This window comes from Parus major, chromosome 2, assembly GCF_001522545.3.
Source record: "Parus major isolate Abel chromosome 2, Parus_major1.1, whole genome shotgun sequence".
Lineage (NCBI taxonomy): Eukaryota > Metazoa > Chordata > Aves > Passeriformes > Paridae > Parus > Parus major.
Genome location: NC_031769.1, coordinates 93407149 through 93433299, shown reverse-complemented (window position 1 = coordinate 93433299; position 26151 = coordinate 93407149). Strand labels below are relative to the sequence as shown.

General features: G+C 36.9%; 1 protein-coding gene across 1 annotated transcript in view; it reads left to right on the top strand.

Moving 5' to 3' along the window:
- ZNF407 (zinc finger protein 407) overlaps window positions 1-26151 on the top strand; it is a 335252-nt gene that overhangs the window by 221291 nt on the left and 87810 nt on the right. The window contains exon 8 of the mRNA XM_015618174.3: window positions 15208-15386. Coding sequence (XP_015473660.3) covers window positions 15208-15386 — 179 coding nt within the window. The remainder of the gene's footprint in view (window positions 1-15207; window positions 15387-26151) is intronic.

Sequence of the window (26151 nt, the reverse complement as noted above, 5' to 3'; positions counted from 1 at the left end):
TTGTATTGGGTTTGTTCATTTGTGTCAGACCAGAGAGGGAAGTCCTAAATGTGAGCCCTTGTGAGGGCAAAGCAGGTGTCTACTATCCAGTCTGTTTTAAATAAATGAAGGAACATCAAGTCAGCCAAACAAGGCCAGTGAGTGCAGATTTTGGGAATAGCTTTTTGTTTCCTGGTGATGGTGCAAGAGGTGAGAGATGAAAATACGGTATTGGGTGATGGTAGCTCTGTTGGTACTCTGCATTCCAGAACTGGATTCTAAAAGGCAAGTAGAGCATTTGTTTGCTGAGTTCTTGTACATATGCATCTGTTCCAGGCTTCCTCTTTTGTTTGGATGTCTTTTCTCTTAGAAGTCTACAACATAACATCAGAAGAATCTTTATTTTCTTTTCATGCTCTGAAGTGCCCATTTTTAGTTTCAGTTCACCAGTAGCATGGCAGGAGTGCTGTAACAGAAAGGATTATAACTAAGCCCCTCTCCATCTAAGCATCTCTGTTCCATAGCTCATTTGGGAATCAGCTCTCACTGGCTGGAAAGTGTGTACTGTCACAGGGTCGATACTATAAAACAAAAACAAAGACAGTGGATAAAATCCTGGCTCCACTGATGTTATTCACATCGCCTCCATGTCCTCAGTGAAGCGGCAATTCTCACCTGTCATGAAGGTACTTGTTTCTTAGGAAAGAGAGAAATGGAAAACCAGGAAGCTGGCAGCACCTTCCACAAGACTTTGTATCCTGAACAGCAAAGAAGTTCAACTGGGCAAGTAATTTGTGGGATTGAAAACCCAGTTACTACTACTTTCCATTTGATTTTCAGAGAGGATCCCTATCTCCTGAATCTTGCCAAAAGACTTCTAAATCCAGAAGTATCTACTCCTTTTGGAGTTTCTGTTTTTCAGTTCTCTCTCTACTTGAGTTTGCAAGTTCTTGCACAACTGAGTGAAATCACTGAAGCATGCTCAGAAGTCTTTGTCCTGGAGAAATGGCTATGTCTGCCTGTACTTTTGGTACATTTTTAGGCAAACAGGCCCCTCTTCTTGTATTTTTGGGTATGTGTTAGAGAGCTGAATATTAGACAAGTCAGGATTCATTTAGTTCATAATGAACTGCTGTCTGCAACCTCATTCGAGTTATTGTTTAGGATTCTCAGCTGAAAGGGCACAGGACAAAGTGTTTAGGAGCCTGTTGTTTGGATTTTCTAAGAGAATTATATGGGGAACATAACTGAAAACAGAAGAATGTTTCTGAAAGCAGGGATTAGATCTGCTTTTGGCTCCTGGCAGCTCCTTGCTGTCTAATGCCAAAGTTTCAAGAAGAAAGACTTGATGCATGATATTTTGTGCCAGCTAATATATTTTCCTAAAACAACGAATCTTTTTGCCTATTTTCTGATTATCATATCCTTCTCAAAACTTAGATTATAGTTTTTCTGAGGCCAAGACCATTTTCTTTATTGTTTCTTTGTACAGCAGTTGGCGTATCATTATCCTGTCGTGCTGTCCTCTCAGGTCAGCATGCTGTGCAGTGAGAATGTTCCAGTTTTCTTGGAGCTGCATTTTGATTCATAAACATAGATTTCATTTCACCAGAGGAGTACAGGAAAGCCTGTACTGTAGTGGTGAAGTCTTATTGTTGCCAGGACTGTGGTACTGTTTATTGACTAAAACCTCAAAGAAGGTGTAACAGCTGGGAGCCTGCATTCAATCTGAAGTGCAGTATCAGTGCCTAATTCCCATAGTCTCCTTAGAAAATCTTATCTCTCCTTTATGGACTGGTAATCCAATACCTTTCATGAAAATTAAATTAATATAAATAGAATGTTTCAAATATGCATGCAGTCTTAAGTGCCATTAGAATCAGCCTTGGCTGTTTTAGTCTGGTTTTGTTTTTAAACCTGACCTTCAAATATGTGTCTCGCTAAAGGCGTTTCTGCGTGCATTTTTTTTGTTTTGTTTCTGGAGTTCATGTCATTGTTATATAGCTGGAGGAGGGGTAGTACTGAAAGCAATGCATCATGGAATGCAAGTGGAGCTATATAGACTCTCTACTTTGAAGCACAGCTTCTTTATCTATACCCATCCACTACTTAGAAAGGAAGGATTTCATTATGAGCTATATTCTTCTCTTGATATTCACCTCATGTTAGTAAGCTGCTATTCTGCAAACTTGTGGAAACAGCACTGTAACATATAGACTACTTCCATCTCTGCAGCAAAAAAACCCCAAACTGTATAGATCAGATAACAAAAAGGAAACAAATACGGATAGATAGATAGATAGATAGATAGATAGATAGATAGATAGATAGATAGATAGATAGATTGATTTTTTTTTTCCCTAAATGTCTATTACTTACTTAATTTATATTTACTTTTGGAAAATACATGGATTGTTTATAGTAGGTGTAGAGTAAACTCCTGTGGCCTTTAAAGAGGCATGTGGATTAATGACTTCTCAAAGAATTGTTTTACAAGAGTGCTGTAGCATTTTTAGAATGAGTGCTTAGTTAAAATAGTCACTAAGGGCATGTTATTCACATAGGCATCTTTTTTGCACCAAACCTGTGTATTTTTTCTTATCTATGTATTCTGACTTGAATCACTGAGGTCCTTTCCTATATGTACATATAATGTTAAGCTTATGAATAGGTCCAGTTGTTCTAAAGTTAGTAATGTCCCTAGAATCACATACTAAATTAGCCCTTTAAGGACTGCATTGCTATGATGCAAAATAGATTCAAAGGAATAGTTTGGTTTTATATAAAAGATGAGGAGTGCAGATTTTTTTGGTGGGTTCTGTTTGTTTGTTTGTTTTTAGGTTAAGAGTGCAATATATGTTTTCTTTAGCTGTAAAAGCACAATCAAGGCAACATGATAAGTGAGTCAGTGTTGTAAAAGTAAAACTAATTTTGCCTTCACTCACATGAGCTATAGAAGGAGGAAGCTTTATTGTCCCTGGGAAGGTGATAAGGCAGAGTAATTGTATATTATACTGTCCTGGAACATCTGCCTGAAGACTGTTGGAGCAATTCATCTATCATGGACGATACAGCATGTTTTGTCTTTCTGCTTTAACCCATCCCCACTGCTGGCCTGCACGAAGGTTTTGATAGGGACTGTGCCTGGGCTGGGGCTCACATTAATCAGTCCCCTTGTTCAACACTCCAGCTGACATAATTACAACCTGCGCACAGCAGTTATTCAAGTTGAGTCCTTGTCACTCGTGGTGCGAAACTACACAGCTCAGATCCCGAAGGAGATTGCCTTATCACACAGAACAAGGGCTCACAGGAGTTGAAGAGAATAGAAATGGGAAAATGTCTTCCGGGAGTACTATATATTCCTTTAAAATAAGACATTTGAGAGACTTACAAGGGACAAAGAGAAGCATTGTGCAAGGTCTGAAATGAACAGGTTATTATTTTTAAAAGGATTACACAGGCCATTTTTGTGAAATGGACATGCATTATTAAATAAATTCAGTGATCTCTCTTATCATTCAGTGGCTCTGCACATTAGTTTTCTTCAGAAGTGATAAAATAGTTTTTGACTTGTTTAAGCTTTAAGTATCTCTCAGTAGAAATCATCAGAACACAACTAATAAAAGTGTAGATATTATACCAGTAAAATTGGCACACACATAAGGGAAGATCTGTGAGGATCAGAGTTAAGGGTGAAGGAAGAAGCATGCAAAAGGGCTTTCGAAGATGAGCAAGTTCATTAGTTTCTACTGTTGTATGATACCAGAATTTGAAAGGTGAAGCCAAAGAAAAAGTTTCATATTTTACCATTCTTCCCTCTTTTCATGTTAACCCTCTGTAGGAAATAAAGACAAGTCCATAACAGTATCTATGATGATGAAAGAAGCTTATTTTCATGTAATATGATGAGGTTAATTTTATATGGTTGTGGGTTTTTTCTTCAAGATACAACCTTTACATAGATGATCACAAGATAATTTGTTTGGTGTTGGTCTATAAAATTCGTCAATATGACAGAATTTCATTAGTATCCAGAAGGCTTTTGCCCTGGTGTTTTAAATTTTTTTCTTCTTGGGTTAGCTTTCTGAAGGAATACCATTCAGGCAGTTCCTGTTCTTCTCAATCAATAGTTTTAGAGTGTTGCCCTGATTTCTAATCTAGTTAAATTCATGCTATGTCTGGTAGACATAATTGTGTATTGTTGAAAGAACAGTAAAAATGTGTCTATTCTGGGTGGTCCAATTTCAATCTAATACTTTTACAAGAGAGCTTATCTGCAACTTTGAATAGTCTGAAGTGCAGTAGAAACTACCTTATGCATTTTGCTTTACATATAGGTATGCTGGGTAAGTTAAATATATAGTTCAGTGCTTTCATTCCATTTCAGTATCTTTTGGTTAAGTACACAGCACATAAATTTCGATGTGTAGGTCTCCAGTGAAAGTCCAGCTATATCAAAACTGCAGTTTCTTACTGAGCAGCAGGGCGTCCTTACAGGCAAATGTACTCTTGTAGGAACAAAAATCACGTTTTGCTTGCTCCTTACTCTTAAAACCAGTTCTCCTGGAGTGAATGATGTCTCTGAAGTAAGCTCAAAGTACAGAGCCAAATGCTGCATTTACTTACATTTGTGCAGAAAATGGCATTATGAGGACATAATCTGAAGAGAATGATGTTTCTCTGATATATGCTTTCAACACACATTTTAGATTAGATAATCAATCATACCTCCAACTAAAGACCCAAATTTGACTTTCAGAATCTAAGATGGTTTTTCAGTATTGACAGCCAGGAAGAATATATTTTAATTTGCAGACTGAACAAATTTCCATGACATCATAGAAGCACAATAAATGGCTGACCTCACAATGACATTTTTCAGACTTAAACTGTATTCTTGGAGACTTTGAGCCCAGAAAAAGCCTTAAGCTCAGCCAGTCTGACCTTCTACAAAAAAAAATGCATAGGTGTTTTTTTTCCCAGTTTTATCTGTACTGAAACTCCTACTTCTGACTGAATTTTATGATCTAGAAACATATTCAGATTTGATCTGAAAGCAGACAAAGTTCAGAAGCAACTTCCCTTCTGTGGAAGATTAATTGCTGAATAAATTCTGCTTTCTGTCTCAGTTGAATTTGACTGTAATGTGTAGTCATTGTTTTTGGTTTCGTATAGGTTTTCTCTACGTTAGGTTGTCCCTTAATTACACCTTTATTCCATGTTAAGTTACTCATGGGCCAAGCTCAAGTGTAATAAGCAAATAGAAGGAGTTTTTATTAAGTTTTTTAGAGTTTTTTACCCCACTTCTGTTTCTATTTATAATCACTTTGTGGCTGTTTGTTCCCTTTTTTATATGTAGCCACTAATACAGGAAGTAGATATTCTAGAATTAGTTTCTCTGGTGTCACAAAGAGAACATTACATCCTTACATTTGCTTGCTGCTTCCTTGCTTATACAGCTAAATATAGTATGGGGTCTTTCTGCTTATAGAATTGCACTAGAATTTCACATTAAACTGATGGTCCACTAATCCTTAAATCATTTTCAGTGTCACAGCTTTTCACAGCATTGTCTAAGTTACTTGCATGCATTGTGCAAAGGTGGCAAAGCTAACATGTAATTGTGTGTGTACATGTTGTGATTGAACATGCCTGGCTTCAGCGACTGCACTGTATGATGGCAGTGTCATTGTTATTAATCATGCTGCCAATTACAGTGTTGTCTGCAAATTTTGTTAGCAGGGATTTTATATATAGTTTTGGCATGCATAACAAAAGTGAATCTTTCAGACAATTATTGCTGATTCTTTTGATAAATTGGAACATTTGAAATGAGGAAGAAAATTACCATCTCTTTTTGCATGGGGGTTGGGGCTGGGATAGGGCAACAAGAGGCACTGTATTAGCATTAAAAAAACCTACTTTGAGCAGAGACCACAGTGCCCTGGGTATGAATCCAGGCTGCAAAGCAACAGGATCTGCCCTCTAGGGAGTCGTGTTGTCACTAAAATGGCTGAAGGATCTGACACGAAGGCCAGTTGGACGAAGTACCATCTGCATCTGAGATTGACAGGCAGCCTTTAGGGTCTGTTGCTATCATTTCTGACTCCAGCAACATTAGGAGTCCAGTTTCATCTTATGCAGCCACTAGATTCCACACCCTTTCCTAGGCTCTGTCTGCACTTCTGTATCTGTAAAATACTTTATGTGTTCCTGAGAATATACAAACAGACTCCACAGAACTGTTCAATTACTTTACTTGGTCAATAAAAGAAGTACAATAGGGTAAAAATTGATGTTGAAAGGAAATGCGTGTCTTCAATTAAATTCATCTCAGCTTTTTTAAAAAATGGATGTTTTCCATGGCCTCATTTCAGTGAGGTGTTTGATCATGTACATAAATTTAACCTTGTGAGTCATTCTTTTGAAGTCAACGGGGGCTGCTTGTACTTAAGCCGCACAAATGTGTAAGTACCTTGTTAAATCAGGGCCTGTGATACCTAAAGCCCGGTCTCGATCCTCACACCACTGCAGAGATGCTGTTTCTCAGACCAACTTCTCTTTTATGCCATCTGCTCTAAGAAGAAAGAAAAGGGGGAGGGAAGAAGCCCATGAACAATGGAGTGATTATTCTCAGTTACTGTGAAATAGATGAACTCCACCTGCTATTTCTGCCACTTAAACCTTGGCTGACACAGTGCAGCAGTGTGCTGTGCACAGCAGACCCCTGCATTCCTCACACTGCAGGCACACAGGCCTTTGAGCTGGGCCATCACGGAGACCACTCTGCCTGCAGCAAAGTGGAAGCTAGAAGTTCTAGGAAATGTTAGATGGCTTTCAGAAGCAGATCAGTCCTATAAAAATTGGTTGGTTGTTACTGTTTTGTTGGGTTTTTTCCTTTTTTTTTTTCCTTTTTTTTCTTTTTTTTTTTCTTTATTCACTGGAAAGAGACTCTGAGCTTCTCTCTGAAGAGCTGCTGGGGGACACTTAGAACCTGAGCAACCCAGCTCTGCACAGCACCTATGGGGAGAATGAGTGCCATAGCACAGGAGGAGATCTGAGGCACACTTCCATGATTTCCTGTACCCTTTCCACCCATTCCTTCAAAGTCTAGCAGTTTGGACATAATTTGCAGGTTTCTGTCTAAAAGCCTCATCTTTATTTCTTTCTCTGTTTTCTTGTAGAAAATAGAATTAATGGAAGCATTTAAGGCAGGATGCCATAGTTCCTTGGAATCACAGATGGGCTTTTTCCTGGAAAAACATAATGTTTTCTTTAAATCATGGAGTCTGTTCTTTGCTATTTGTTGACAAAAATACTCTGAAAATTCACAAGTAGATCTAAATGCCAGCACTGGGTCTATACTTTGGGTTTTGTTCACTGTGCAGGGTTGTAACTGGCTTTACAGATTCCTCAGAGGTAAACAAGACTAGAGTACATCACTTCTTATTTCCCTTCAGAATTTCCAATTACCCTGAATTTGCCTTTAAAAGCACTTATTTTGGCTATCATAATGATCAATTACTTGAAACTGGGAATTTTCATTCCAATACATTGTAAATAGAATGGTGGATCCATGGCCAAATTACAATTTGGACATGCTAGTCTGCTGAATGGAGCTCAGACACAAGCAGTAATTATCAATCTTCCATCATTTTCTGTGCTGACGCACAAGTTTTTGCTGCTTCCCTACAGGGCTCTGCTACTTTTTAGCAGCCAGCATTGGACATCTGTCACACATACTGTATGTCATAACAAATAGATCATTACAGAAAAAAATGCAAAGCTAAAAATGTAGAAAAGCAGAAAACATTACGATTATTATCCCTGGGTGTTGGTATAATACTATCAGAATAAATCCCAAATACATTTTTATTATTTTCTTTGTGAAACTGACTGCATTATAAAATCTCATTAAAACACATAAATGTAGTGTACTCTCTTTTATGGGTAACTTCATATTTTCTGAGTGGCAATACATGCAATACATGGCAGTACATGAAAACAGGGAAATACATGTGGCCACCAGCTTGCTGGGCATGCATTTTTACTGCACTGTGGGTGTGTATTTCAGTCATCTTTTCTTGGTAGAGTTGAAAAGCTATGAGCAAACGCTGCAGAAGCAGCTATGGTGGCAAAGGCATTGCTTATCCCCAGCAGCTCATTGCCTCTGTCCAGCAGAGGTCTTTAGGAGCAGCACAGAGAGGTGTTAGGCAGCAGTGATACAGGCATAGCTGAGCTGGCACTGGGTACATTGGAGCTGCCCTCCTGAGTTCCCACAGAGCCGTGTGCTGCTAATTCCAGCCACAGTACTGTAAGTCACTTGAGAATTGAAGCTGGTTGCAGAGCGTTGGCACTTGTATCCATCTGATTGTTTCCCCACTCACTTAGAACCTAAATAAAAGGTAGAACTTTTGCTTTTAAAGGCAAAGAGCAAGAAAAAAAGTAACCCAGGTGCATGTTAGTAGTGAGAAGGCTGATGAAATGTATTACAATTCTTGTACATATATACATAAATATATGTTATATGTGTGTTTAAATATCTGATAATTATTGCAGTTTTATAATGTTAGTTTCAACAGATTGCCACATTTTTGGCTGTGGTATTTGCTATTTTTTATTATCTTTTGTGCAATACTGTATTGACTTGTAGCACTGAAGAGGTAAACTAATACTTTAACTTTGAAACTTGCAGTCTGAATTGCCTGTGCAATGTATGTGCAGATTATGTATTATTATGTAGCTATTTTGCACTGTCTGGTAATCAGTTTATTCTATTTTAAAACCAGAAATGTAGCTAAATCTTGAGTATGCAGGGAAGAATTTTTTGGTTGGTTGTTTGGTTTGTTTGGGGTTTTGCTAAGTAGAAGTTGGGCAGAGTGATGGTCATTGTGGAGATTTTGATTGAATAACCCTGTTTGTATAATGTAATTATCAAAGATTGAGGTATTTGTGTCTTTCCTGTCAAGAAAATATTGCCCATTAGGTTGTTTGCCACCACCCTACCAAATGCTAGTTTTCATACAGTTTAATGACAGCAAGAAACAAAGGCAGGCTAGAAGGAATTGTATTTTGGAAAGCAGTAATGCTGAAAACAATCTGAAAGGTCCCTGCATTTAACTGAGTGTGCAGGAGCTCTTGGTGCTGCAAGAAGTATCCAGGAGTTCCCAGAATTGGCTGCAACTTGAGAATGCTGAGCATGGAGAAAGTCATGGCATCCATGTATGCAACACTGGTGTGAAATGTCAATGTATTCAAAGTTTAAGGCAACTGGAAAGAATACACAGAGAACCTGATGATTCCTCAGAATGAATTGAAGGGAACTCAGTCATTGTAGCTCTTCTGCTGGAGATCCAGGTATCAGGAGATTCTGCAGCCAAGCAAAGTGTGTTGGACACATATCAATGTTAGCTGGATGCTGGGGGACAAGAAATACGACATTTCGTAAAAGGAGAGGGATCAAGAGAAGAGTAATTTGCCTGTGATTTCAAAGGACTCCCTATTGCTCTCCATCAGAAACCGTGTTTTAGTCTCAAAAGGGTTATGGTTTGAGAAAAGAATCACTGGGCAAATATTTATGAACTGTGCTATCAATAAGGTCAAGCTAAATGTTCCATATGACTTTGCATTTCTAAAAATCTACAGCTCTCCTTTTCTAGCGTAATTACATTATTGCAGTTTTGATTTAAAGACAGTTTTCCAAGTTAGATGTCATTTTCTGTAAAAGAAATACCTGCAAACATTTGGTGAATAACTGAGGTTAAGAATCTACAATAGTGAGTATTGCTTGATTGAAAAGTTTGCTTTCATCATAATTGCTTTTATTTCTGGAAGAAGGTGTCTGGAGACTTTGCTACTTTTCAATCAAAATGCTGCAATTTCTCTGTACTTGCAGGTTGCATAGCAGGGTATAAAGGGTGCAGAAGACCTTCAGAATGCTGTCTATATGAGAGTCAACTTGATTCATACTGACAAACAGGGGAAAAATAGAAATCTTTTCAATCAGTTGGTTGTATCACTGTGTTTGTTTTTATGTTGTGAATAGTGATGTCAATGGAGTTGCCTTAAGTCCTTTACGTTCTATGCATTTCTCTGCAGAAAGAGGATGTTTATACATAATGTGCTGGAGAAGACCTTTGAAAAAGGTTTATTTTGTGCAAATAAGAGTCCTACAAGGTGCTAAAATTTTTAAAACTTAGTGGACTAGATAATTAACATTTTGCCTCATTTGCACCTCTGAAACCTTTCATTTCCGTGTCTTGCAGTAAGTATCTTTCTGAAAATGTCAGGCACTGTGTAATGGAAGAGTGTTCTAATTTCAGTTTCTTATTAGTAAATAGGAAAAAGAAATAATAAAAATTTATTACTTCCTGCAATATTTCATTAAGCTGTTTAATGCAATGCTAGTGTATTCTCATGTAGAAAACTCTTAAAAATTTAGAAACATTCCTATTCTACATGGACAAATTTAGAATTGGCAGATATTAAATGTATTTCTCTTATTTCATCATTTTTATCCAGAACATTGTGTAAAAGACAAGGACAGCAAACAGCTTGGTACTGGGCAGCCACAGGTCTGCAGTTAACTACTGAGCTTGGCTGTTTACAGAGGCTGCTGGCTGGGGAGCGCAGAGCACAACCTGCTGCATCCTGCCACAAGGCTGGGGATGAGTCCCTCTGCATAGAGAAGGGATGCCGAAATCCCTGCCCTCACACAGCTTGTACTGTTTGCTGGTGAGACTGTCTGGCTGAGATCTGCAAGACTGGAGAGCAGGAAGAGATGATGGAGGAATAGTAACTGCAGGTAGCACTTTCTGAGGAGACATTCAGGCTGGCTATTTCTCCCCCAGGACAGATTTGCTCCAAGATTCGTTGTTCCACCCATGTTTCCCTGCTGCTGACTTTGAACTTCCATCTCTGCCACCTGCAAAGTGTATGTCTCTGCTCTACCATCCCAGGCCCCTGAAGAGTGCTGCTGTTTACAGTGGGGTAGGCCTAGTTTTGCTGAGAATTCCAGTCTTTTGCACATTATAGCTTGCCAGTGCAACTGAGAAGATGTCTTTATAGGGGCACTTATACTGCCTTTTAGAGGCTAAAGGAACAATTGTACTTTTTGGGTTAAGGAGGAAGGCAGTTATGAGGACTTCTGTCACATCCACCAGAAGCATGATTTTCCCACTCTTCTGTAGACCAGGCACTCGGTTTCTTGCTCTTAGCATGATGCCATGTTTCTGGGTTTGTTTTTTTTTTTTTTTTTGTAAAAGAACTCAAGTATGTATATATAAAGATAGGAGAAGGAAGGCAATGGAAACAGAGGCAACAGCTTCTCATGTTGAGAAAATGTATGGACATTTTATACAACTCCTACCCTTCCTTATTTCACTCTCCCAGCAGAGTGGATCAATGGTGCTAAGAGACACGGGTACAGATGGCTGTGGAATGGGGCATCGGGCTTCCTTGTCACAGGATGATTCCTATGCAAGCTCAATCACCACTGAAAACTTCAATAAATTCTTTGAAATTGTAGCTTCCCAAATAATGAGGGATAAGAGAGCTGGGAGTGGTCAGCATGGACAGGAGGCTCAGGGGATGTCATCAGTATGTTGTACACATATCTGAAGGGAAGCTCTAAAGAAGAGGAAGCCAAGCTCTTTTTCAGTGATGCACTGAGACAGAACAAGAGGCAATTGGTACAAACAGGAAGATAGAAGGTTTCCTCTGAACATCTGGAAACACAATTCCATTGTTAAGGTGACTGAGCACTGGCGCAGGCAGCCCAGGGAGGTTAGGACATACCTTTGGAGATATTCAGAAGCCATCTAAAACTGATCCTGGGCAACTGGCCATTCTTCCTGAGCAGCAGGAAGGTACCAGACAATCTTGAGATGTCCCTTTGAACCTTAAGCATACTGTGATTCTGTACTAAAGCATCATTCTACAATTGACAAGCCACTTCCAGTTTATGATACTTGAATATTCAGCAACTTTTAATTCATTGAGAGCAGAAAAAGTTACCTGGTTGATAGGAATGGACTTGTAATGGCCACATGGAATGTGCAGCTAGAACAGCAGTGGGAATGCATCACTGTGTGACGAACATAAGAGACAAATGCCCTTTTTTGTCTTTTTCCAGAAGAGGTTTTCTGTTCATCTTAAACAGGAACTGCATTTCTCAGGAGAATCTCACCATCTGTCTCCCTTATTTCAAAGTGTTATCCTTTACAGAGTGGGGGCTCTCCTGGATGTGGAAAGTAGGCCTATGCCCTTCCCAATATATCAGTCTTTCATGGAGGAGCTCATACAGTTTGTTGCATGGGAAGTATGAGATGAGCCTTTCAGCTCCTTGTATTTCCTGTTCATCTGCAGTGTACCTTAGCAACATGTTCCATTTCCTTTTTACTGTGTATAGCACTGACAAGACACTGAAAAATCCATACAGGCCTCCCTCTTCCCTTTTATAGGGTTTTTGTGGGGTTTGCATCAAGTCTCAACCTTTCTTCATATCTAATAAAAGGACTTATTGCAAGACACGAAGTAAAATTTTTATTGCGTTTCTCTACATCAGAATTGAATATAAACTCATTGTCTGTACCTTTAGACTAAATAAGTCTCTCTAATGAGTTCCCTTCCTGTTACTTCAGAGCATGGACAAATTGACAGAAATATATAAGTTTGATTTTAAAAATGGATCCTGAGGATGAAAGCATGCTTACATGAAGCAATTGTAATAGTAATTAAACTTATAAACCTCTACTGTAGCTTTACTGAAATACAGGTTAGTCTCCTAAAACCTGCATATATTTCTTTGTGGCTGCAATTCAGACTGGAACTCAAAAATCAAAAATACTTTGCTCAAATTATTTTTATTGGGCTGGGCTCTATTTTCCAAATTTCAGAACAAAGGAAATCTGTATTTCAAGGTTTATAAACACCTGGAAGTAAATCTTATAATACAAGGCCTGTCAAAAACTTGTCATCATTATTGCAGCATTATAAGGTTTTAGTTACATTCTTGTCATGAGATCACTTTAATAAAAATATAGTGCTGTTTAAAATCACAGACCTCTGTGTTTACTCATATGATATGATGTAACTACACACACAATGTGTTGGTGGGGGTGTTTTGTGTCAAACATATAATAACATACTTGTACAGTACGTGGGAGAAGACTCCTAATAAAACTCACATTCTGAGCACACTGAAAAATTAAAAAACACTTTATGTGCAGTACATTTTTGTCCTTTCATATTTAAAGGTATCATGTGGCTTCAAAAGTGCTTGGATTTGCCAGTTGTTACCATTATGGTTTACCTTATGATGGCAATTGCTGCTTTGCAACCTAATATGAGGGGCCACTTGTAATGCCTTGTGATCTCATAGACCTCATTCCTGATTAAGCCTTCCTGGCCTTGTTACTTAGGAAAATCTGGGTTTAATTTTTTTATATCTGTATGTTGGTGTGTTTAGTGACAGATTTTTAGCTGATGACTGAATAAATGAGGCTCCAGGATTGCTCTGTTTAAAGTGGCTGGAGCAAATTCCAAATCAAAGAGATAGAACTGGCCTTTTATGGCTTGAACAGGCTGGGTTTTCTTCACAACTCTTACACAGGTTTCCACAGATCCTTTATATATTTCACAGGAATATTTCAAAGTAAAAAGTTTTATATCTTTCCTTAACATAGTATGAGAGCTGAGCTAAAAGAACACAGATATTTTATTTCAGATTTGTATGCTCTGCTTTAATCTACTCCCCTTTAAAGTATAACCCATGATAGAAGGTTACCAGGTTGTCTCCTGCTTTCATTGCAGTATACGCTACCTTTTTTTTTTTTCTTTTTTTGTAAAATACATATTTCATTTTAACAACATTTATGAGCATTGTAACTTTTTTAGGGGCTGAATCCCGAAAGATGCTGAGGCCAATATTTTCTATATTTTTCAGTGATGTCTTCTCTGACATTCTCAGGCATCTGACCATTATACCAGTATATAGCAGATGGACATGACAGAGGGTGAGCTTTGGCAGCACCGTAAGGCAGATACCAACTTTACTATGACCATTTCTGAGGGAGAGACAAGCATTCCAGCAGAACTTCAAGCTGCTACTTCCAGTTTATTTTGGGGGTCCTTTTTTTACATGTCTGCTGCCGTGGAATTTCTGTCAGTGATGGGTATATAGCCAGTTGCTCAAAACGCTACAGTAGTCTTATTTGAGTACTTGTAAAGTATTATGCATTTATGTAGCTTACACAAGTGTTTGTACTTTTTTTCAGGTAGGCAGAATTACTCTTCTTAGTTTGGCAATAAGAATAATAGTATATGTTAGTAAGGAAGTCTAAAAACAAAACAAAACCCCAAAGCAATGGTTCACATGGACAGTTCTGTTCTTTTGAGTCAAGAATAAATAATCTGACTATTTCTGATTGAAATAAATGGAGCAGCAGTGTATTTTATGTAGGATTCATCACAAAGTCTGAATAAGTAGGAAATTCTAATGCAAAATAATTTTGTAATGAGACTGGAAAATTTTAAAGACTAGAAGTTAAATTTTACTGCTGTATGGATATCTCTGTGAATAAAAGAAATGTGGAATTTTTTTATTACTTTTTTTCAGAAATGTGATTATAAATATTGCTTTTAAATGTGTTGAACTAATTGCAATCTGACTTTTATGCATGAAAACTCCACTACTTTCACAAAAGCCGTATTTAAGAATCTGTGTGTATTTTCAAAAAGATGTAAACTTGAGCAACTCAGTTCTCTTTCCAAGGAATAGTTCACACAACAAGATGAAAGTTGGTGGAACACACTTGCAAAAATCATTCACAGCAACTCCACTTGAATTTAGGAACTGTGTAGAAAAGGTTCATGTGAGCTCCACTGGGAATATTAAAGGCATTTGTGAATTTCAGTTTTGCTAAATAAAGACATTTGCTTAATTTCTGTCCATCACTGACTACCATGAGAAAAATAGAAATTCTGTAAATGCAACAAATCAATCATTCTGGTTCAGATGTAATGTTCAGTTAACCTGAAACAGCTTTGGGAGCCTTCATGCAAAGAACAACATATATGCAAAACCTAAGAGGATGGAAAAAAATCTACAGATAATGAAAAATTAGTGATGACTACTTATTCTCTGTTGTAACACTAGGTTTTATTTGAACTACTGGTAGGAAATAAATTAATATATATCTCTTTCCTTTTTTCATTGCTGTTTAGATCTAACTGTGCAGAAAATATCCGTAAACACATCTTGCATACGGGAAAGCATGAAGGAGTAAAAATGTATAATTGTCCTCGGTGTGATTATGGAACAAATATCCCTGTGGAGTTTCGTAACCACTTGAAAGAACTACACCCAGACATTGAAAATCCTGATCTGGCGTACTTGCATGCTGGTAAGGTCATTCCTCCTTTTGCTTACAAATTCTCTTCGAATGCACGTGCTTTTAAATGATTGTAATAACAAAACAAGAAGTTATTATCATTTATTCTGAAGAAGAACAACCTTTAAAATGGGCTTAATCCTCTTCAAGTTTTCCAGGATTGAAGATTATGCATTAAGCACTGAAATCTATCCATGTTACACAAGCAAATCTTCCATTTCAATAAATAAACATCAGAAGTGCTTGCTATTTAGATGCCTCATCTTGAAATCTAACTGAACTTTTAGGGAGAAATATTTTTAAAGATTTTTATTAAGTCCCTCTGCCTAAGCTATTCCCCGGAAAGAGAAATGCAAAATTCTATAAGAAATACAGTGGCAAATTAATGCACTGGTTTAGAAATTCTTAGATTTCATTATTAAAAAAAAAAGACTGTTCCTCATTAAAAGATAGAACAGCAGAGCTAAACCAACAACTTAGATGTATATTTTCAGGCTTTGTTTTAGAGAGCGCACACATGGAAATCACTGGAGGAATGCAAAACAAAAACATTGCTTTGGAAACAGGAATTAAAAGAAAAGAGATGGGGTGTTCTCTAATTAGGAACAAGTTTTTTTGGTTTTTATTTGGTTTTGGTTTTTATTTTTTTAATAGATTCTGCAGTTCAGAGTGGAAGGCAGAAGATTAATGGTAGAAGGTTAGGAGAAATGATACAAAATTAGTGTGGAGCTTGAATGAAATGTGATCTTAATGCAGGAGAAGCAGATAACTTAGACATCACTGGGTGGAAAGACAAGTCAGAGCAGTGGGAAATAAGAACAGATGGTGAGAAGGAAGAGTTGGGGAATCCAGAGGAGGAAGAGTCTATGTGGGCCAAAGTCTCCCTGAGATGCAAATTAATCTTCCATTGAATTACTACTATTAGTACTCCCATGTCAGATTTGAATCTTGTGTAAGGAATTAATTTCATAGGTTTTGATACCCTCATACCTGTAAAAAAGCAAAACCAGGAGAGTTTTAATGCAGCTTTGTGCAGTATGTACACTGTAGTTATTTTAAAACCTCTCAGTCTTCTCAAAGTGACTGCTTGCTTTCCTGACTAGAGGCAGTGTATTATTTGTACCATATATTTCTATTTGCCAAGTATTCCACTTCATTTTGGAACCAATCATCATGTCATGTCAGCATATGGTGGATAATATCTGGATGTGCAAACAAAATGCCAGTTGGCAGAATACCAATTTCAAAATAGGTCAGAAAACCGATCACATTTCACCATAGTTCTCACTAAAGCAAATGAATATTCAACTCAGAGCTTAAATCCAGACACCGTTGGATTTTTACTACAATAATCCCACTTAATATGAAAAAATCAAATGCTTTCAGTAGACAGACAGATATAACAGAGAGCTGTAACAGTGATAGAATCACTAACATTCCAAAATTACAAACATTTTATGCACATTTTCCCATTATTAGTTTATATCTGGGTAAATTAATTGTTCACTGTAGCATGCTGTGGTTAAAACTGTTCAGCTTGCTTGTTTTGGTAACACAGGAAAACACTCATCAGTGTGTTGTATCCTAATGGTTTCTATACATGCACTCATATACTACAGAAATCCCCTTGCACTAAACAGGATACTGTGCAAATATATTAGCACTAGCAAGAACATATTGTCACCTATTGATTGCCAGGTTCACCTAGAACTGGTATACAGCAAAAGTCTTGAAACATTGTTTGCATAAGCCCATTGCTAAAAGGATGATACTGTATCTTCCTTTCAAAAAGAAACACTATTAAAGAGGAACCTGGGTGATAATTGTGTATTCATACCATAGTTAAATTAAGGGATGTTTCTTTTCTTCTTTTCAATCCATTTCTGACTCCTGGACATCTGAGAGTTAAAGGTTTTAGAGAAGATTTTTAGAGGAATGAAGGACAACTCCTGTGCCCTGGCTAACATCCCTTATAAAAATAAGATTTGTTCTGTGTCTGGTTCACAGTTACTGATGACTTAGTGGTCATTGGCTGCACCCACAGAGAATCTACAACACGACATAGAACCCCTTAGGATGACAGGAGTATAAAAGTGTCATACAAGATTGATTTTTTTTTTTTTTAACTTAAACATATTTGTCTGTCTTTTATGTTCTAATATTGCTTTGTAACAGGAAAGCCAGCTCTTTTTGCTTCTTTGAGCAGATAGAAACAGAGTAAGTCTCTTCACTGGCAAAGAAACAGACACCAAGTCCAGCCACTTTGCAGGACAGCCAGAAGCTCCTTCACTACAGCCCATCAAGAGTGGAGCTGTGGAGTACCTTTAGGACATGACTGGGAGTAAAAGTCAAGTCTGTTTCTTGTCTATGAAATTAAGATTGACAGTAGAATTTCTAATTTTAATTTAATGGCCTTTATAATTGTTGCGGGAAGAGTGGAAGCTTTGGACAAGCCTTAGCCTCAGATACTGGCAACAGTTTAAGTTCAAGAAATCACCCTAGCCTGCAAGTTCTAATGATGGCAAGACAGATCTATTTATAAAATGAATTATTTATTAAACAGACAAGAGATTGCAGATGAAAGATCTTAATCAGAATCACTTACTACACAGTATAAAAATGAAAAGAACTACTAGTAGATTACAGCACAACATAAAAATGCACAATATTGAGGATAATATCTATATTAGAGCTAGGAAAAGAAATGGTATTGATTAGGAGTCAAATCTAACTTATCACTGAAACCATGATAATTTGCACATTCCTTCACTTAATCCCTTGGGAGTAACTGCAAAGCAGGCATCCTTACTCACGGGAGAAACTCCACACATTTCCAGGGAAATGTATAGAAGATTTTTGCTTTGTGGAAGTTTGGTGTGGTTCTTATAGTTGTAAAGTGAATGTCTGTCTGACAAAAATCCGGCTTATCTTTCCAGGGCTCACTTCCATCAGTAAGACATTTATTGGCAGTTGGGAGATGTTAACCCCATGGTGCCAAAATAACTCACTCTAAGACGGCTTGTCCTGTTTGAGTTATCTGGCTGGTTAACAAACCACAGATAAGCTCTTGTGGGCAGTGAAATGCTCTGCTACAATCATGTAATGCTCTAATATTAGTTTCTATTTAGCTTTCTTTGGTAACTGCCATACTGCTTTATGGGGTCAATGGTAGTAAGCAGCTTGAGGAAGCTGCATTTCTATGGGAGAGGCTGTGGAAAATGGAAGACAAATGAAGTTGCCTTTTACATTTGTAAGGATGATATTGTAATTGAAAGGTGGTAGCACTTCTGTTCTAAATTGATATATAGAAATGCCAGAAAACCAGGTCTTTAGACTTTCCTCTTTTTTGCTATGGGTTCCCTCTTTCACAGAGGGGGTTATTTAACAATACAATTATATTCCTTATAAATCTTATATATTTTAACAGTCTGGATTATACTTTTGTCTTTAACTTTTAAGATTTACTACGTTTGAAGAGCAGGCCTTTAATGCACGCAAGCCAACAAAGATATATGCAGTGCACATAAAATTGTGAATTGAATTTGCCAGGCCACACTTCAAATAAATACCAGTTTATGCATTTAACCTTAATTTTTATATGAATCATCAAGTTTGTTTTTTAAAATGTCTGTGTATTGTTATGTAGGAGCTCGGTGCCTATTTCTTGGTATTCTCTGACCCATTTTCTCAAGGCCTGTGTTAAAATTGAAATTTTGTTGGAAAAAACCCAGGAATATTGGATTGTTATCCATTATCCACAATATGACTTTGTTTTCTTTTTAAAACCTCAGTTAAGATACTTACAGATCTTATAGCTGTTCTAAGAACAGAACTGGGCTCAGGAATCCTACAGGTAATGTTTAAGTAATGGAAGCTTGGTTCTAGTGGAAACTGTTTATGTACATTCTTGTTATCCATGTGCAATCTGAATGTGTGTCATTACAAATGGAAAATGAATGCAATAGATGAGCAAATTATCATGTTGATGACTGTAATTTTATTAATTTTTCTAAAACTGAGATGACTTAAAAAAAAAAAAGTTTATTACTGTGGGCTTGTTTGAATTGTGAGTCTTAAAACAGACTGACAAAATATTTCGATTCTTGTGTGCATTGCATTTCCAAAATTCTTGAATGTGTTTTCTTCTAACTGAATGCTACATTACAATACTGAGTTGAACTGAACCTGAATATTTTGTCAAGTGATACAGGAGAAGGGCTCATACCTGTGGTAGATCTTGCAAGGGATCACTATTCCAGTTTTCTTTCTTGGTGCTTTGTCTGCTTTGGAGCAGCATCACTTGGTAGTGATAATTTCAGTTTGAACTGAATGTTGATCATTTAGGAGCTCTTGTCTCACAAACATTGTGATACTATTATGATGCATTATTTATGTCCAAACAGTGTAATAGCTATGCCTGAACATCTCCATTATTCCAGTAGCTGCAGAGTTCGTGGTATCTCACAGTGTGCCATAGTAGCCTTCTGTGAATACTAAACTGGTCATAAGCAAAAAGCTCTTCAGAGAGAAGGGAAGTAGTTTGCTCATTATTGGTTTTGTGATAATGTTTAAAGTTACGCAGTGATACTGAGGGATTTTTTCCTTATCGTTATTTCCATGCTGCACTGTAAAAAGTGAAGATGGTTTCCAAGAATGAATGTGTGAACCCTAGAAATCAGAATAACTGAGTTTTTCACTGAGCAAAAGATACAATGGTCCTCCTTTTTGTACAAGTTTCCTCATGGGCAAAATAGGTGCAATGCTTCTATAGTTTGAGTCACAAAGCTCTTGCTGGAAAATGTCTTCACAACAGTCAACTATGTGATTAGGGAACTGCTTAAGGCATTGAACAGAGAATTTGGTGATGTTTAATTTAGAATTGTCAGTCATGCCAAATACTTCTTGGAAGTAATTTTTTAAAAAATAAACCAGTGGAGCCAGCTCAATTAATTGTACTCTTTGGTAAATCTTTGGGAAGTTTTTGTTTGGGTTTCTGTGGCACTATACTATGCTTGCAAAGCACTCAAATTTTTGGGTGTGTGGTGAGAGTCTAGCACCCATAGCCCCATGAGCAGGAGTGGAGGATCAGTTACTCCTATGGATTGTGGCAGAACTAAAAGTGTGAGCTGTTTCCCCGCTCCACACAGACATGTTTTGGGGAATGCTTGGAAGTACAGCTTTGTGTGCCTGTGCCTCTGTGAAAATTATAGGTGCCTCTGGGGTTGGGCATTCACAGAACAAAGATCGTGCCGATTGTGTTTTGGCAGTTGGCTGCCTACGTGGTGATTGAACGCTTAGTGTTCATGAGGAGTTACATAATTCATGACCAAATGATAGATAGGTACTTGATTATAGTGTATGAGTTGCTTCACAGGGAGAAAATATCAGACATGAGCTACTCTTAGTCTAGCTGAAAAAAGCCTAAGAAAAATCAGTTACTGAAAGCGTAGTCAGACAAATTGAAATGAGAAACAAGGTGCAAACACTTAAATATGAGGTCAATTGAGCTTTGGCAGCAACTAGCAAAAGAAATTATTCTTGTTCTGTTCCTTTGAGCCTTGAGAAGACTGGATGTCTTTCTGGAAAATAGGTTTTAGGAGGGCCCAAGGTTGCTGGGCTCACTGCAAAACGTAAAGGGGCTTGGATGTACCAGAAGTCAGACTATTATCAAAGAGTCCTTTCTGCTCTTAAATCTTCAGTGTTAATCTACAGCCTCCTGGTAATGGCTGTGTCTGTGAATCTAAACTCTTTGGGTGTTGGGATAGCAGTGGAATAGCGGAGGAGACAGGTAAGTCCCCCAAAGTGTTCTTTCTCAGAAAGGCAACATTTCCATCATCACTCTCTTTGAGCCTGAAGTGGAAATACACCAACTTAAATGGTTTGTTTCTGGTATGTCATTAAATCCTTGATAAAATATCTTGTAACAAACTCATTTGTTTAATGTGTTTGAAGAATCTGTTTAAAATTATTCTCTTTTCCCTGGCAGTTCCCTTACTGTGTTATTATCTTCTCTTTTATATATGTTTGAAAAGTATTTTTGCAAACTTTAAGTGCACTTTTCAAAAGGCCATGCTTTCCACAGATTTCTCTTTCAGTTTCTTTAATGTTTGAGAAACAGGGCTGTACCAGCAATCTGCAGCATGATTGCATCATCAACAAGGGACAAAATTGTGATCCTATCAGTTGTAACAGTTGCAATATTCATGAATGGAATTCTGAAAGTTCAAATAGTTAATCCCAAATAAAATTGTGATCTTTATCCCACTTGACAGCTACATTTATCAAATTATTAAGAGAAAAAATTGATTGCTAAAAGTTATGGTGTGATCTATTATGTGATTTTATCAAGGTATAACTGTATTACCAAGTGGAAACTGCAGACTTATTCAGAATGTGAATTGGACACACAGAACCTGATAATATAGCAATTATACTAGTATCCTGGTGATTTTCTACTTCTAAATATTCTTTTGCTATTCCTTTCTTTTGTGAGTTTTGATTCTTTAGTAAAAAAATAAAGTTTAAAAAATAGGAAAAATGAAATAATAAAAGCCTGTTTGCTCTTACACTCTCTGAATTTATCGAAGAACAAAAATATAAAATCAGTAAATGCTATTCATCAATGAAACAATGGAAATACAAGTCAGTTGAGTACCTATGCAAGCTTGTAATTCATACCTGATGTAAAACCTCCAAAGAATAGATACACAGTTTTGTTTGCAAGTGTATTTCACTTTTTTTTTTAATAGTTAAAGTTCTTAGTCTTTATCACTGTTTAAGTAAAACACTTTAAATGCTGTAATTTGAAACAATATTATCATTGCTAGATACAGGTAAATCAGGTGCAAGCTTTTACAGCAGCGGAATATTGCTTGGGTTTCTAGTCAGATAAAACATTATTTTTGATGGCTGGTATACTTTAAAAAAAGAAAAAGGCAGCAGCAGCTCTGCTTCAAACAGGTTTGCTCTTGTCATAGCTATTAGTACCAGTCTTTCAATAGCATGTCATGTTGATTGGCAGACACTCCCTTTCCTCTTTTGTGAAGAATAATAATTTTAGTGTGTGCTTGAAATAAAAACCTAGTATAAATGATTTTCTGTTTGTAAAGGAGAAAGCCAGGTTCTTTTTAACATATGTAGATTATGTATTATTGTGTTTCAGGAAAGATTAATCTATGTTTAAAAAAAAAAACTAAGTAATTTTTTTTGAAACTGTCATGTATTAGAAGGCATTGTATATGTAGCAGAGCTTTCATAGCCAGTATATTTATCTGGGTGGTCATGACATCAGAGTTGGTTCTTTCCAGGTATCAAGTGAAGTAGAAAAAAAAAAAAAATTGAGTTCATGAAAGTACTTTGTCTTTTTTTTTTTTTTTTCTCTAGGATATAGCTTTTTTTCTGCTGCTGTTGAGGAGCATAGGGACTCCTTTCATAGTTCCTTAGTTGCTTTTCCTGAACAATCAGCATATATTCCTGCTGAGTGATATGAAAGGAGGTGTTGAAATATTTTGATGTAAATATTACATCATCTAATATTAAAAACCCACCACTATTAGTATTAGTTACATCCTTTAAGTGAGTGGTATTCTCGGATCAGAATGAAAGCAAATCAGTCTCACTAAAGAAAAAGTGTTCAGAATATAGTTTTAAAGAAAAAGGAAAATACTGCCTAGACCAAAGTCTGGAACACCTCTTAATACCTCTGCTCAGTTGGAAGTATAACAGGTGTCCTGTTGTGTGCCATAAGCTGCAGGACCATTGCATAGGGGTTTCCATATTGTGTATAGCCCTAAAACCATGCAGTCAGAATCCTGCTTTCTTTTCAGTGCATTTCTGTCCATGGCCCTCCTAGCAGCCATCATTCCTTTTCTGGCACTATTCCAGTTTGTAACAGGGCAACTAATTTTTGTGGTGTGAGCTATTGCTCCTGAGCAGATGAATATCTTTGCCCATATCTAAATATTTAATCTGAGTGCTGATGTGTGCCTCCTTTCCTGTCGTTCTTCTCTGTGGCATTCTAGTTTCCAAAGTTGGGAACCATTTGGCTGGCTTGCAAGGGGGCTGTGCCATAGTTTATGATACAGAAACCCTCTTCAGGTCTGAATTTTTGTTGAACCCTTAATGCCCACTTTCTATCTGCCTTCAAAACACCCTTGGACAGGTGTCTGCTTCGCAAATTCCTTGCATTGCCCATGCTGGATCCCTGATGGTGTCCATAAAGACTGGTGCCTCTGCAAGGATGTCAGGTTCACTGATGAAAAGAAAGTAATCTTACTCCAAGATACTATTTCATTATATTAATAGATAAAATATCCTTCATGAAGAACGAGCCACATTATTGCCTATTTGGAGCTAAAAATAGGCTATCCTAACATAAAACTTTTAAAGCAAGGCTGAAATATTTAAGTGCAGAAGTAGAAGAAAGCCCTTAAGACATGACAGCCATCTAGAAAGGCAAAAATATTTAATTGTGCTAGAAGATATATATGCATAATAGTATGTGGCAAATGTAAATAATAAAAAGAAATACTAGTATTGTAATATCAACATATTAAAATTCAGAGGAAAGCACAAAAAATGAGATATCAAGGTCATCAAAAAACTTTTCAAACAAACCCAAAGAAAGACAATAATCTTACAGGAGGAATAAAAAATAAAGATGCATAGTGCCTAGGAATAATTCAGGATATTTTTATGAGGAGATTGTCCTATACTGTGAACATTTAAACTGCTTTCCTATTATACATTTTTAAGACTAGATCTCTTACTCTATCATCCAGGGAAGTTATGCTGGAGTTCTAAGAAATATAAAGATCTTATTTTTTTATTTTCAATAAAATAAATATAAAATAAATATAATATGTTACTTGAAGAATTAAATGAAAATTTTGACTTTAAATGTGTGGTAAATTTTTTAATATATATGGTAGATAAAACTTATTTAATAACATATATTTAAACTGAATTGAAAATAATTATATATTCCTACTCTGTGCTATAAATATTTTTTAAAAATTAATTCCAACAAAAATATAAATAATAAATATCTATAAATAAACCCAAATAATAAATTTCTCAACTGTGGTATCTCCATTATCAACTAATTATTTCATCACTTGCAGAGTTGAACTAACAGTACTTCAAAGACCTATGGGCATTATATTTCAAATAACCATAGTAGGGTGGATTTTGCCTACATAATGCCACCACTTCTTGGTGGCTCTCTCTGTGGCTGTGCATTATTTAGGGGACACTTTCTGCTTTTTCTTCCTGTGAGATGTTGCCAGTATCCCAATGCTAGTAACATCTCACAGGAAGAAAAAGCAGAAAATGTGTTTTTATTGAAATAAGTAAAAAATTATTCTTGATAAATAGCTTAAATTATTAATATTTTTAAACCTGCTTGCAAGTCGTTTTCTGAGTTTTAGATTTTTTTATAAGTTACACAAAATTCCTTGCTTGTTAGACATAGTTTCGTTACTGCACAAATAATAGCAAATAATTTCAGAATCAGAAAAATGCCGATGTTGTCATGGTTTACAGCTACCAACTAAGTTCCATGCCTCAATCACTCATTCCCACCAGTGGAGGGATGACGGGAATTAGAAGGGTAAGAGTGAGAAAGCTCCTAGGCTGAGATAAAGGCAGTTTATTAGGTAAAGCACCACAAGCAATTAATTCATCACGTTGCATGGACTGGTAAGTGTTATCTACAGGAATGCTGGGCTCCATGGCATGTAATGGTAGCTTGGGAAGACAGATGCCAGTACTCTGAACATTCCCCCTCTTGCTTCTTTTCCCCTCCACTTTACATGCTGAGAATGATGCCAAGTGCTGTGGAATAATGTCCCTTTGGTCAGTCGGGTCAGCTGTCCTGGCTGTGTCCCTTCCCAACTCCTTGTGCACGCCCAGCCTCCTCGCTGGTGAGGTGGGGGGCAGAAAAGGCCTTGACTTTGAATACGCTGCTCAGGACTAGCAAAATGATCCCTATGACACTCTTTCCAGCTCAAATTCAACACCTACCAGCAACTGTGAAGTAAATTAATTAAATACCTGAGCCAAAGCCAGAAAATAGGTACAGGAGTTTGATTCAGTGTAAGTTGTGTGCTCAATGCTTTACTACTTTGGATCATGAATGAAGAGAAGAGCCCTCAGCAATAATTGCTCCAGTGAATCACAAATCATTGCAATTCCATGCTGATTTTTAAAATTTCTTCTGGACTTTCTTTTTGTTTGCTTTCATTAATCCAATCTGTGCTGCACTGACTTTCCATTAATTTCTTGACATGGCATCTTGAGTCTTGACCTTTGTAAGTAGGATGCCTTGTCTGTCTGATACTCGTGTTCTTTTGTACTTCTAATTTCTATTTTACTTCCAATAGTTCTTCATAATTTTTTCCATCTTTTCATTTACCAGATCTTTGGTACCTTTCAAATGCTAAATGCTCTCCCATATATCCTTAGTAACCATGCTGGATTTTTCTGTCCTTTTTAATATTTAGGTTTTATTGGATGAATGTAGATTGCACCTTCTCTAACTCTACCTTAAATAATTGCCACTTAAGGGAATTAAGAAGTACAAGGGAAGGAAAATGCTGACCCATAGACTAAGCAGAAGGAAAAAACGTTCCCACTGGGTCCAATTTCCTAAGAAGGACCATCAGGATAGTGACTAGGACCTGAAATTATGAGCTGAATGACCTCTAAAAAATTATCAGTTCAGAGAGGAGCTTGTCTATAACTGTTTGCACTAAAGGAAATGAAGATAGGTAGAAGT